General features: G+C 43.8%; 1 protein-coding gene across 2 annotated transcripts in view; it reads right to left on the reverse strand.

The window, feature by feature from the left end:
- The window catches only part of LOC143923858 (unconventional myosin-X-like), a 253,802-nt gene that overhangs the window by 18,598 nt on the left and 221,389 nt on the right, over nucleotides 1-13,815 (reverse strand). For both annotated transcript variants that reach the window (XM_077447780.1, XM_077447779.1), the window contains 2 exons: nucleotides 3,582-3,879; nucleotides 1,601-1,808 (listed from right to left, as the gene is read on the reverse strand). In XM_077447780.1, the coding sequence (XP_077303906.1) occupies nucleotides 1,601-1,808; nucleotides 3,582-3,879 (506 nt within the window). The remainder of the gene's footprint in view (nucleotides 1-1,600; nucleotides 1,809-3,581; nucleotides 3,880-13,815) is intronic.

Consider the following 13,815-nt stretch of genomic DNA (forward strand, 5'->3'; position numbering starts at 1 on the left):
GAAGGGGATAGAAGAGGGGACAGAGCAGAGGAGAGACAGAGGAGAGGAGAAAGTGGCGGGGAGAAACAAAAAGGACACAGCAGTGGAGAGGAGAAAAGGGGGGGGGGGAGAGAGAAAAGAAGGCAGAGCAGAGGAGAAAGAGGGGAGAAAAAAAGGAGACAGAGGAGAAAGAGGGGGGGGGGGGGGAGAGAAGAGGGGACAGAGCAGAGGAGAGTGAGAAAGAGAGAAGGGCGAAAGTGTTAAAGACTGGTGGAGAGTGAATAGAGAAATAGGCGAGAAAGGAGAGAGGGGAGGAAAAAGGAGAGAAGAGGAAAAATAAAAGTTTTCGAGAAGAGAAAGGGATGAAGAGTGTTAGAGTGGCAAAGAGTATATAAAGAAAACGTGAAACAAAGGAGAGAGGTGAGGAGAAAGGAGGGGAGAGGAGAAAGAGGCAAGGAGAGGGGTTCATGGATTTAAAATCTAATGCTCCCCCTAATCTAATATGCTGCCCCCCCTTTTTTTTATTATTCAATTTTCATCTTTGGCTTCCACTGCTCTCTCTATGTACTATTATTGATCTCTATGATATTCTCAAAATGAACACTATGGTTTAAAACGTATTTTTGTGTATAACCTATAACAGTTTTTTTTTTTTGATGGACTGGATGTATGGTTAACCTCTTGGCATCCGCTCTATGGCCGAATGACGGCCACAGCTCTGATGTGAATTTCCGGGAGGCCATTATATGACGGCCTTCCTTGTGCATGCTCCCATGCGCCCTACAGGGCGCGCGCAGAGCGTGCTGTGATCACCGAGTCACTGAGACTTGGGTGATTACAGATCCGAGTCCCGGTAATCATTTTTTTTTTCTCCTCACGCTGACAGTGGAGGAGAAAAAAAAAAGAAGCAGATCACCTGTTTATCTTAAAGGGACATCAGTCCCGAAAAGGAAGAGGCAATTATGCCTCATTTATAGAGCAACAGTGCCCACAAGTGCCACCTATCAATGTCCACAAGTGGTGCCAATCGTGTAACCGATCAGTGTCCATCACTGCCACCCATCAGCAAACATCAATGACGGACAAAAATTACCAGTTATAAATAAAAAATAAATAAATAAATAAAAATCGCACAGGTGAACAAATACCACCAAAAGAAAGCTCTATTTGGAGGAAAAAAATTATAAAAATGTAATTTGGGTACAGTGTTGTATGACCGCGAAATTGTCATTCAAATTACGACAGTGCTGAAAACTGAAAATTGGTCTGGGTAGGGGGGGGGGGGGGGGGTTCAAGTTCCCAGTAAGCAAGTGGTTAAACTGATGCCACCTTTTGCGCTGGGGCTATTAAGGCTATTGCTCATGCTCGCCATATTAAAACTTTCTGTACACTATTATTCAAACCCTTTGTTATTTCAAAGAAAACTTATTACAAAAAAAAAAAAAAAATAGATGATAGGAGAGAAGAATGTAAACACAAAAGAGGTGTGAAAGACTGAGATACAGACAGAGGGGGGTAAGAGTGAGATTGACAGAGAACCCCATATGTGATTACATTCAGTGAAGGCTTTCATCTGCTTTATTACAGGGTCTAACAGCCTGGCACCAAGGATAGCACTCACCTCCCCGGCAGTGGTGTGGGAATTGATACTGATCTGGCAGGACCCTCCTCCATGGCAGTAAACCGTGGTGTTCATATTGCTGCGTGTGAGCAGTGCGGAGATCTCCTCCTGGGATGGCACCATCTCCCTGCACTTGGTTTTCTTCAGAGCATCAACAATGAAATGTGCAAACTGCTCAACCTCTGTGCCAGGGAAGCTGTCCCTCACCCTACAGGGGACAAACGGTAAGAGTCACAATATGCATGTACACAAAACTTCACCAGGAGGGGGCGGTATAAAGCTTGAACATGATTTTACATGAGCTATATATATATATTTTTTTTTTTTTATTTCAGGTACTCCTATAACACTGTCAATTTATGCAGCGCTTTACATATACTCTGTACATTCACATCAGTCCCTACCCTCAAAGAGCCTTACAATCTAAGGTCCCTAACTTACATTCATACATACTGTGGCCACTATAGACAGGATCCAATTCACCTACCAGCATATAAATTGAAAAGCTTTCCCTTCAGTCAGACACAGTTTCAGAGGCTCCTCTCCTGCACTGAAATTGCTTACTCTGATTTCACTGCGCACAGTGTTTCTTACAAAATGCATTAGAAGCTGTAAAAAGGGCCTAATTTCCTGGCTGGGGGACTTCCATCATCCAGTGGCATCACTGGGGGGGTGGGCAGAGGGGGCCATGGCCCCCCAATATTATACTGTGCCCCGTGAGCCCCCCCCCAAAAAAAATGGACACTGGGAATGCAGAGGATAGGTATGAACTGATCCGCCATGTTGCTGGCTCTGCCTCCACCCCCTGAGTTTACTCCCGGCCACTGGTTGCTAGAGCCGCCTCACGTCTAGCAACCAGTGATGTCAGAGCCGACATGGATGGCTCTCTCAGCATCATCTAGCACAGTGATTGAGAACAATCTAAGGTCCCAAACTTGCATTTATACATACTTCAATCATGAAGACTCAGCATCACATGTGGGTGTTACCTAGGGTGATTTGCATGCAAGTACATCCTGCTTCGGAAAACACCCACTCCTCCAGGCTGACACCCAACCATCAAGTCATTTTGACATTTTCATACCTCTGCCTAAGAGGCAGCCCAATGCTTGCATCAGAGGTGAGGGCTCTTGAAAAGAGTACTGAGGCAGGACACTGTGATGCTTTCAGGAAGCTATGTACACTGGCCCCTCCCACCAGCCAAGAGCTACCCAGATTGCATAGAGAAGCACAGGGGGCCAGTGATGAAATCACTGAGCCTAAAATAAGGTATGTAGTGAAAACAGCTTTTATGTAAAATATGTCATTAGCACATACCTCCCAAAATTTTGAGATGGGCATGAGGGACACCTACTAGTAAAATGTATGTAGGCATAGGACATGCCCCCTGCCACACTCCCTTAAAGGAGAATCAACCAAAAAAAAAAAAAAAAGTGTAAATTTAATCCACAAGGACTTTTTTATTTTTTTTACCACTACTATTCCTTTATATTGGCTTTTAAAATTTACAAATGCAGCAATTTCTAAATTGGATGAAAGGTTTAGCAGTGGGAAACACTTTAAAAAAAATAAAAAATAAAAAGTGCATTTTATACACAACTATACAGATCAAACCAAAATGAGGGGGAAAGAGGGACAGAGGGATACTGCTCCAAATCAGGGACAGTTGGGAGCTAGGTTGACGACAGTGGAAAGGAAGAGCCCGAAAATGTACAGTATAAGCAGACTGAACTTCGACTTTGTAGATAAATACCATGTATAAGACACATTTGGACCTCCCCCTCCTCAAAAAAATGCATAATTAAAAAGAGACTCAGACCGATCATTCAGGCAAATATCTTCCTATAAGATTATCTGTGAAAAGGATAAGCAGACCTTGCTTTACGAGTGCAGAAGAAAGACAAACCACCTGACCTACTTTCTCTAGCTGCTGCAAACCTACAAACGATAGAGGAGAACCAAGACCAAGTTTGACCCTCACCTCTTAAGATGAAACTTGAGGTAGCGCAGGATGTCTCGACCGGGCAAGAAAGTGCAGCTCATGCAGGTGAGCAGCTGCCAGTGCCGCAGGTTACCCGCGCTGTTGGGCTGGGGAACGTGATTGGTCTGTTTGATCAGCTGACAGTAAACTTCGTCTCTGAGCGGCTTGAGATCCTGGCAGGTCTGTAGGATGCCTTGGATTATGGGGACCGGATCAGGGACCGTCTCGATTTCCTGCAGGGAGTTAAAGATCCTCACCGCCTCGTCCTGAAGAGTGGTGTATCCCTTCTCTTTTTGTACTGAAAACAAGTGGAAAAAGTGTTAAAGCAGAGAAGTCAAGTGAGAACAGAATTCAGGAGCAAGTCATGTCAATCTAGAAAACGGCAAGTATTTTTTAAAGGGAAAACCAACATAAGACATATAATCTACTTTATTATTTAATGTTTTTCAAGCAGATCTTACACAGAATGGAAAAATATATATTGAACCTGCCAGAAATTCAGAGCCGTCCTGTGCACACTTCTTGTGTAATCCCCCTTTTTTTGGGGGGGGGGGACTGTTATTGTTTTTTTTCCCCCCACTATATCTAATATTTAAAGTGGAGTTCAACCCCAAAGTGGAACTTGCGCTTTAAGGAGCCCTGACTCCCTGGCATGCCAAATTTGGCATGTAATTTTTTGGGGGAGGGAGCAGGTACCTGGTTTTGAGAGGTACCCAGCTCCCACTTCCGCTCAGGTGGCCCCTCCCTCCCTGCAATCTTCTGGGACACGTCACAGGTCCCAGAAGATGGCCCGGCCATTCAGGAAGCGCAAGCTGTCACAGCCGGGTGCACACACATGCAATGCCGGCACCGGGGAGAGGCGAGGGAGAGAAGCAAGGCTTCGGGTAGGCGCATCGCTGGACTGTGGGACAGGCGATTGTCTGTTTATTAAAAGTCAACAGCTACGCTTTTTGTAGCGGCTAACTTTTAATAAACAAAAAAATGAGTGGAACTCCGCCTTAAGTAAGGTGTGTCCGATTTTCAACTTTCTGGATTCATTGCAGCTTGGTCTTAGGGCTGAGCCCCCGTGGTCTTCCCACGGGCAAGAAGGCCTTGATTTTTGTGTCCCCTGGATGACGCTGGGTGGTCCCCGTACTGTGGAGGGGTAAGGGGGAAGTTTTATTTTTTTCAGATGACTAATCATTGACATTTCGTTCAGTATAATTTCTTTGTGCTATATTAAAAGGATTGTATCTTCTTTCATTTCTCTTTAGTACATGTTATCGTATCGGTGATTGGACAACTCGATTAAACCTGACGACATGTATGGTCCTCATAAGGCATGGTGCCCCATGAAACACGTAGACCAATCTATGTCATCTTGATTATCATATGCGACACTGTCGGGATCAACCCACACCGGTGTGATCATCACATATAAAAGACAAAAGAATGCTGCAATAATAACTTGTTGTGAACACTAGAATAACTAAATAATGGTGATTAGTCCATAAAGTGTCCAAACGTGAAGAAATCCTTGAAATCGTGTCTCTTGGGGTGATAGATGACAGAAAAACCCAAAGTACACCTTCCGTGAAAATAAAAGATGTGCCCTTACTGGATAGCTAGACTGCACGTTCTAGGAGCCTAGTAAGACAGATTCACACATCATTGAAGATCCATCTATTGGAAACAAACGAAAATGGCATTGAAGTCAGCCTTGCTGGTTTCTACCTTTCCTTCTCTCTCATAGAAGTAATATAAAGGAAGAGAAAGATCACCACATAGTGTAAAACCATGGTGGTTTATTGAAATTATCCACAAGTTCATGGATTAAAAGAATCTGTGGATCACAAACAAACTAGCATAGCGTTTTGAGCATAGATTACACTCTATTCGTTTTGTCATACATGACGTCATGTATGACGAAACTAGTAGTGTGAAGTCTATGCTCAATACACCACGCTAGTTTGTTATTTGCAGATCTTTTAATCCATGTTTTGTTGGACTTGTGGATAATTTCAATAAACCACCACGGTTTCACACTTTGTGGCAATCTTTCGCTTCCTTTATATTACTTTCAAGAGAAGGAAAAGGAAGAAACCAGCAAGGCTGACCTCAATGCCATTTTTGTTTCTTTCCAATGGATGGATGGATGGATCTTTATGTGTGAATCTACAGCTCACTTCTGCATAGAAACCAATGAGCTTCTAACCTCAGCTTCTTCAATTAAGCTTTGGTTATAAAACCTGGAAGCTCATTCGTTTTTAAGCAGAAGTGAGCCTGATTTTGCACTTTCCAGCTTTAGTAACTAAACCCCATTGTGTACTTAAAAGTGGGGTATGCCTGTATGTCTTACTAGCGTGGAGTCTAGCCATCCAGTAAGGGCACATCTTTAATTTTCACAGTGGAAGGTGCACTTGGGGTGATAGATGACAGAAACACCCAAAGAGACAGGATTTCAAGGGTTTCTTCATGTTTGGACACTTTATGGACTAATCACCATTATTTACCAAAAAAAATTAATAAAATAAATCGAAGATTTTTAGGAATCAAAAAATCGCATCTAGCCTGTATCAAAAAATAGTGCAAAAAATTACATAATACCTCTAACGATATATGTATTTTTATAAATGTATAAATACATATAAACAATATATATTTATAAAGTGCAAACGTGCAAAAAAAGGATAAATATAAAGTGCACAGCGTGAATAAATTGCTATTATAAATAAAATATAATGTGAAATATATATCGTGGTATATATAACAAAATTATAAAGGAAACAACAGTGTCATATCAAGTGCAAGAGAATCTTATATAACAAACACTTCTTAATTGATTGCTGAAAGTGATTCATCTGTGCCAAACCCAGTGCCACAGAAAACATCCAGGTATTCACCAACTAGTGTGTGGATTACACAATTACCTTACAGCTGTAAGGAAAACAGCATAAAATGGTAACTCCCAGTTGAAGTCACGAGGTACGTGACGTAACGCGTAGGATACCGGAAGTGACGTAGCACGCACGAGTGGACCGATCGGCGTTTTGTTTATGTGCAATTATCTCCTTCATGTTTGTGAGTAGTTTGTATTTTTTTATAAATTTGTTTATTTAAAAAAAACACTACACTATGGATCGCTTCCTATTTGTTCCCCGAGTACCCTCCTCTAGTCATTGTGGACTTTGTGGGCTGCTATTAGAGGAAGTGGACGGTGGTCTGTGTGTCTCCTCCCTTTCATCCATTTTAGGAGTTGCCATTTATGATGTTTGCCTTACAGCTGTAAGCCAATTGTGTAATCCACACACTAGTTGGTGAATACCTGGATGTTTTCTGTGGCACTGGGTTTGGCATGGATGAATCGCTTTCAGCAATCAATTAAGAACTGTTTATTGTATGTTATATAAGATTCTCTTGCACTTGATATGACACTGTTGTTTCCTTTATAATTTTGGCATATATACCACGATATACATTTCACATTATATTTTATTTATAATAGCAATTTATTCATTCACGCTGTGCACTTTATATTTATCAATTTTTGCACGTTTGCACTTTATAAATATATATTGTTTATATGTATTTATATATTTATAAAAATACATATATCGTTAGAGGTATTATGTAATTTTTTGCACTATTTTTTGATACAGGCTAAATGCGATTTTTTGATTCCTAAAAATCTTCGATTTTTTTTTTGGTAAAAGCGCAGCACCATTTATATTTATCATTTATGCACTTTATATGAGATTTGGTTTGGCTCATACGGTGTGTGCAGCATTTGCTTTATTCAATTACTTTATTTGATACTCCTATTAGCGCAGGAGCCACAATTACCATATTTTAATCACCATTATTTAGTTATTATATTGTTTTTTAAACAAAGTATTCTGTTGTGTGATTGCCAGCTGCTTTTTTGATTATTTATCTCCACTCTTCACCTGCGCAATTACTACATTTATTTTTCCATACTGATCATAACATATGCCTATTGCTTTTAATGCACGTTTTGGTGTTGGTCTTCGTTTTTTACAATTCTCATAAATATATCCCATCTTTTATCGTTAACAAATCTTGTGTTTGACTCCTGATGGCATATTCAAAGTTCCATTTATATACTTGGTTTTGTCTTCCTATGTTATTTCAAAGTTTATTAGTTTCTCTTCCAGCTCTCCGCTCTCATCTACAAAATAGTGACCAAAAATGTCTACCGCGGGACTTTGCTGCAGCAATAGGAATTACACAAAGTAAATGTTTTATAAAAATTAGAAAATCTTTATTATACAGTGAATAAAAAATAGTCTATACCAGTGATCGCGAACCTTGGCACCCCAGATGTTTTGGAACTACATTTCCCATGATGCTCAGCTACACTTCACAGTGCATGAGCATCATGGGAAATGTAGTTCCAAAACATCTGGGGTGCCAAGGTTCGCCATCACTGGTCTATACTATTCTGGTCTATACAATCCATATCCTATTCAGATAATGAATATCATCTCATGCTGACCTCACTGGGAGGAGAGATGATTAAACACTTATTGTAAAAATTGTATCATCAATTACAGAATAATTAGTAGACAGGTGTGATTTGTTTTGTTCGGAATCAAAATTTGGACAAAATTTTCGTTATTCGGAGACTGGGATGTATCCGAATCACAATAGTAACGAATTTCAACAAATCTAAAATAAAGTATAACAAAAACATCAAATTAATTTGTATTTATTCGGATGACATGATGTGATAGTTTGGGCCTTTTGTTAATGTTTGAAGCATCTGAAATAATGTAATGACATAACAAATGATCCAATTTGATTCGGATCCAATCTTTTTTTTATTCTAGTGAGCATAGCGTGAATATTCTAATAAGATTTTTCTTCATTATAAAAAAAAAAATACACTACATCTGAAATGGAAACCTATTGCAAAAAAATACAGTAAAGTATAAAAGTGAAGAGACAATTGCTACTTATTGTGTTTGGGTTGGATGAAAGCAGGTCCATCAGAATCTCCAAATCATAATATAATGAATGAATCCAAAATTCATTTTGTTACATTCATTACTTATTGACTGCAGTCTGGTGCATCCGTATTGTCCAATCAGCTCATTCCATTTCTCTTGTGGGTTGGACTAGCAGGGATGACTCGGAGTGCATAACTAATCTCCCAAAATATTGAACATATTAAAAGGAGTTGTAAAGGCAGCCAGGGACCAATGAGGAGAGAGGACAAGTGCACCATGGGACATGTAGTCCCAGAAGACTATAGATCCATTTTAATGTCCAGCCCAGCATCACCACCTGGAGAGGGAGAGGGGTCATTGCTGCAAGGGAGAGAGACTGGAGCAGCATGCAGTGAGCCAGGGGACAAAGTGGCTGCAAGGATTCTGGCCCTGCAGTGCCAGTTGTGGGTGTCGCCACAGGCAACCGAGTGTGAGAGGACATCTGTTCGAAGGAAGCGTTGTTGCTGTGTTTCTGGGATCATCTTTGGCTATCACTAATTGCAGTGCTGGCAGTGTTATTTGAAAAAAATTAAGTTGGTTTTGTGTTGCAGTTTGGCCACTCCGGGTCAAAAAGGTTCGCCATCACTGGCCTATTGTCAATTGACAACTGGGCAGTACATTCGCTGTTCTGGGTGGATGTCGCAACAAGCCACGCTGAGGCACGATTTGTCACCATCTGCGTCCTCCTGGAACAAGCCGAGCTGTGGAGCGATTTATCACCGGCTGTGTACAGCCAATGACCGATCAGTGTACCAGCTCGCTGCCAGTACCATGTGATCGCTATAGCCAATCACAGCAGATCACATGACAATTGTAAACAATGAAAGGTTTCCTTTCATGCTATCCATTGTGTACAATTGTGTTGCTAGCTGTGATTGGTCACAATGATCACATGGTACAGACAGGGCCAATCTGTATCATGTGATTAGCTGTGACCAAGCACAGCTTAATCATAACAATACACATGGAATGATTCCATTTCATTTAGTAAAAATGGTAGCTTATACTAATGAAATTTACTGGTATAAGCAATCAATATGTAAAAAAAAAAAAAAAAATCTATATATCCTGATCACTTCCCCATAGTAGTACAGTGTCAGTATGGTAACACTATTGCCCGGGTCACAGTGTGTAAAAAAAATGAAAAAAAGGGCAATTTTTAAAAATAAATTATACATACTGTCATCAATCAGTGTTCCTGATCACCGCCAAATCAGTCATATGATGATGCTGCACTGGTGACAGTATATTAAAAAAAAAAAGTGTGTTTTTTTTACATTTATTAATTTTCCAAAAAATTTTGGCACAAAATTGCAACTTTAAAAGACTCGTCATGCCGCTTACTAAATACCATGGACTGTCTACTTTCCAAAAAGGGTTCATTTGGGGGATATTTGTACTGTCCTGTCGTTTTCAGGCCTCAAGAAATGAGATAGGTCGTCAGTAGATCAGGATCAATCGATTTTCAGATATGAACCATAGTTTGTGGATGCCAAGTTTCCTACAGACTAAATCAGATACGCTGATTTGGGTTATTTTCACCAAAGAAATGTAGCAGAATACATTTTGGCCTAAATTTATGCAGAACAATTATTTCTTTGCAAACTTTTATAACAAACGAAGAACAAGTTTTTTGGGTTTTTTCCAAAAATGTTCAGGATTTTTTTTGACCTTTTTAAATAAAAAAAATTTCATGTGGGTACAGTTTTGTATGACCACTTAATTGTCATTCGGTAAAAGATGAAAATTGGCCTGGGGAGGAAGGGAGTTAAAGTGTCTGGAATTGAAGGTGGTTAACAAATGCATCCAAAACGTAAAATACATTTTTTCCCAACGTGTACATCGCTAATATTCAGTTTTGTATCAATAAAGAGACCGTAAAGAGGTTTAAGCTGTTTGGCCAAAAAAAAAAAAAAAATGGGCAGGGCTGACACCACTTGATAAAACATGGGGAATGTGCTGTGACCTGCACTGGTTATGTTGTTTTGCCCTGGCATACAATTGAAATACATCGTTCTTACTCTTTAACCCAAATGGGCAGACTATTCACTGTAACTATATGGACTTGTCTACAAACAAAGTTTCCCGCTACCTATAACGGAGATCTGGGTATAATTTATGTCACTTCATTGTTCAAGGTTTATTTTCACGAAAGCCTAACTCATATTGTTTATTGTTTGGAAAGGAGGAAGTGAATTTCTTTAAAGGGCATTTAGAGTTCCCTCATTCACTATTACAATGGTGACAATGGGAGCTGGAAGTCAATGCTCAGAGGTTACTTTGGGTTCTCTGGGTCATTTTATTCACTGCAGTCCCGGTAAGCATGGAAATGTATTGTATCATAAAGGACATGTAATCATACAGGACATTTAATCCTAAACAAGAGTTTGAGTGCTAAAAAGGAAATGAATAGCCCTGACACTATATATTAACACAGGATATATATTCCTCTATCTGTGGCTTTTATTACTGACAGCCGTGCTCAGTCTGGTCATAGACAAAACCCGCTGATCTCCCATTTTTAACTTGTGGAAATGAACATAAATCTGGATATCAGTGTGCACAGAGGAGCAAACTTTTCAAGTGTATGGCCGCGTACACACGCGCGGACTGTTTGCCCAACCTTGTTCGTCAAACAGTTTCGGCAAACAGTCCGCTCAAAATTTGCATGAGCGGACTTGCCCACACACGAGCGGACTGTTTGACGAACAAGGTTGGGCAAACAGTTCGCTCAACTTTTGAAATGAACGGACTCGCCCACGTAAGGAGGAGGCAAATCCGCCCATTTCGAGCGCGTGTACAGGTAGGCGGGGCCCGCGAAGGATACTTCGCGGGCTCCGCCGCCTGGAATGGGCTTAAAGGGGAACCCCAACGCCGAAAAAAATCGGCGTGGGGGTTCCCCCAAAGTCCACACCAGACCCTTGTCCGAGCACGCTACCCGGCCGGCCAGGAAAGGGGGGCGAGCGAGCGCGCCCCCCCTCCTGAGCCGCACCAGGCCGCGTGCCCTCAACATGGGGGGGTGCCTTGGGGAAGGGGGGGCCGCGCGGCCCCCCCACCCCAAAGCACCTTGTCCCCATGTTGATGAGGACAAGGGCCTCTTCCCGACAACCCTGGCCGTTGGTTGTCGGGGTCTGCGGGCGGGGGGCTTATGGGAATCCGGGAGCCCCCTTTAAGAAGGGGGCCCCCGGATACCGGCCCCCCACCCTATGTGAATGAGTATGGGGTACAATGTACCCCTACCCATTCACCTGTGAAATAAAGTACAAAAAAAAACACAACACAGGGAAAAAATATTTTATTGCACAGCTCCGGGGGTCTTCCGTCTTCGGGGGTCTTCTCGCCGGACTCCTCCGCTATGTGTGTGTAGCTCTTTTACTAGCGGAGGAGTCCGGCTTTCTTCCTCCCCGCCGCCGGCCTCTTCTCCCGACTTCGGGGGTCTTGTCCCCCTCTTCGGTTCTTCTGCCGGGCCACCGCGCCTGGTCCGGTGGCCCGGTCTTCTGTCGCCGTCTTCCGTTCTTCTGTCGCCGCCTTCGGTTCTTCTGCCGGGCCACCGCGCCTTCTTGTAGCTCTTTTACAGGCGGTGGCCCGGTCTTCTGTCGCCGCTGTCGTCGTCGCCGCCGCCGCCGCCTTCCGTTCTTGTTCTTCTTCTTCTTCTTCTTCTTCTCCTGGAGATGTTGACTCGACGAGCTCTCCGGCAGGAATGCCAGGGACGCGCTCCGCTGCCACTTATATAGTGACAATGGGGCGGTGTCACATGGTATATGTCACATGGGTTGGTCACATGGGTTGATGTCACATGGGGACTATGACATCGTAAGGGGGCGGGGTCACCATGTGACATATACCATGTGACACCGCCCCATTGTCACTATATAAGTGACCGCACAGCGCGGCTCTGGCATTCCGGCCGGAGAGAGCGACGTGTCATCTCCAGGAGAAGAAGAAGAAGAACAAGAAGAAGAACAAGAACGGAAGGCGGCGGCGGCGGCGGCGACGACGACAGCGGCGACAGAAGACCGGGCCACCGCCTGTAAAAGAGCTACAAGAAGGCGCGGTGGCCCGGCAGAAGAACCGAAGGCGGCGACAGAAGAACGGAAGACGGCGACAGAAGACCGGGCCACCGGACCAGGCGCGGTGGCCCGGCAGAAGAACCGAAGAGGGGGACAAGACCCCCGAAGTCGGGAGAAGAGGCCGGCGGCGGGGAGGAAGAAAGCCGGACTCCTCCGCTAGCAAAAGAGCTACACACACATAGCGGAGGAGTCCGGCGAGAAGACCCCCGAAGACGGAAGACCCCCGGAGCTGTGCAATAAAATACTTTTTCCATGTGTTGTGTTTTTTTTTGTACTTTATTTCACAGGTGAATGGGTAGGGGTACATTGTACCCCATACTCATTCAAATAGGGTGGGGGGCCGGTATCCGGGGGCCCCCTTCTTAAAGGGGGCTCCCGGATTCCGATAAGCCCCCCGCCCGCAGACCCCGACAACCAACGGCCAGGGTTGTCGGGAAGAGGCCCTTGTCCTCATCAACATGGGGACAAGGTGCTTTGGGGTGGGGGGGCCGCGCGGCCCCCCCTTCCCCAAGGCACCCCCCATGTTGAGGGCACACGGCCTGGTACGGCTCAGGAGGGGGGGCGCGCTCGCTCGCCCCCTTTCCTGGCCGACCGGGTAGCGTGCTCGGACAAGGGTCTGGTGTGGACTTGGGGGGAACCCCCACGCCGATTTTTTTCGGCGTTGGGGTTCCCCTTTAAGCCCATTCCAGGCGGCGGAGCCCGCGACGTCTCCTTCGCGGGCCCCGCCTACCTGTACACGCGCTCGAAATGGGCGGACTTTCCGAGCGGGAACAGTCCGCTCATTTCGAAAGTACAGCGGACAGGCCCACACACGGGCGGACTGTTCGCTCAAACACAGTTTCAGCGGACAGTTTTTCGGAATTTCCGAAAGACTTTGTCCGTCCAACTGTCCGCTGAAACTGTCCGCTGAAAGCCCACACACGAGCGGACTGTCCGCCCAAACACTGTTCAGCGGACAAGGTTGGGCGAACAGTCCGCCCGTGTGTACGCGGCCTATCTGTCTTGAAAGAAACCCATGACATTTCCTTTAGCACAACTTATTCATATAGACTTCTATGAGACCATCTGACAAGCATCTTGACCCTCACGTGATGGATCTATAGCGGTACACTATATTACCAAGAGTATTGGGTCTACATTTGCATACACGCACATGAGTTTTAATGGCATCCCAGT

This window comes from Lithobates pipiens, unplaced genomic scaffold, assembly GCF_037356315.1.
Source record: "Lithobates pipiens isolate NorthernLeopardFrog02 unplaced genomic scaffold, aLitPip1_a1.2 Scaffold_22, whole genome shotgun sequence".
NCBI lineage: Eukaryota > Metazoa > Chordata > Amphibia > Anura > Ranidae > Lithobates > Lithobates pipiens.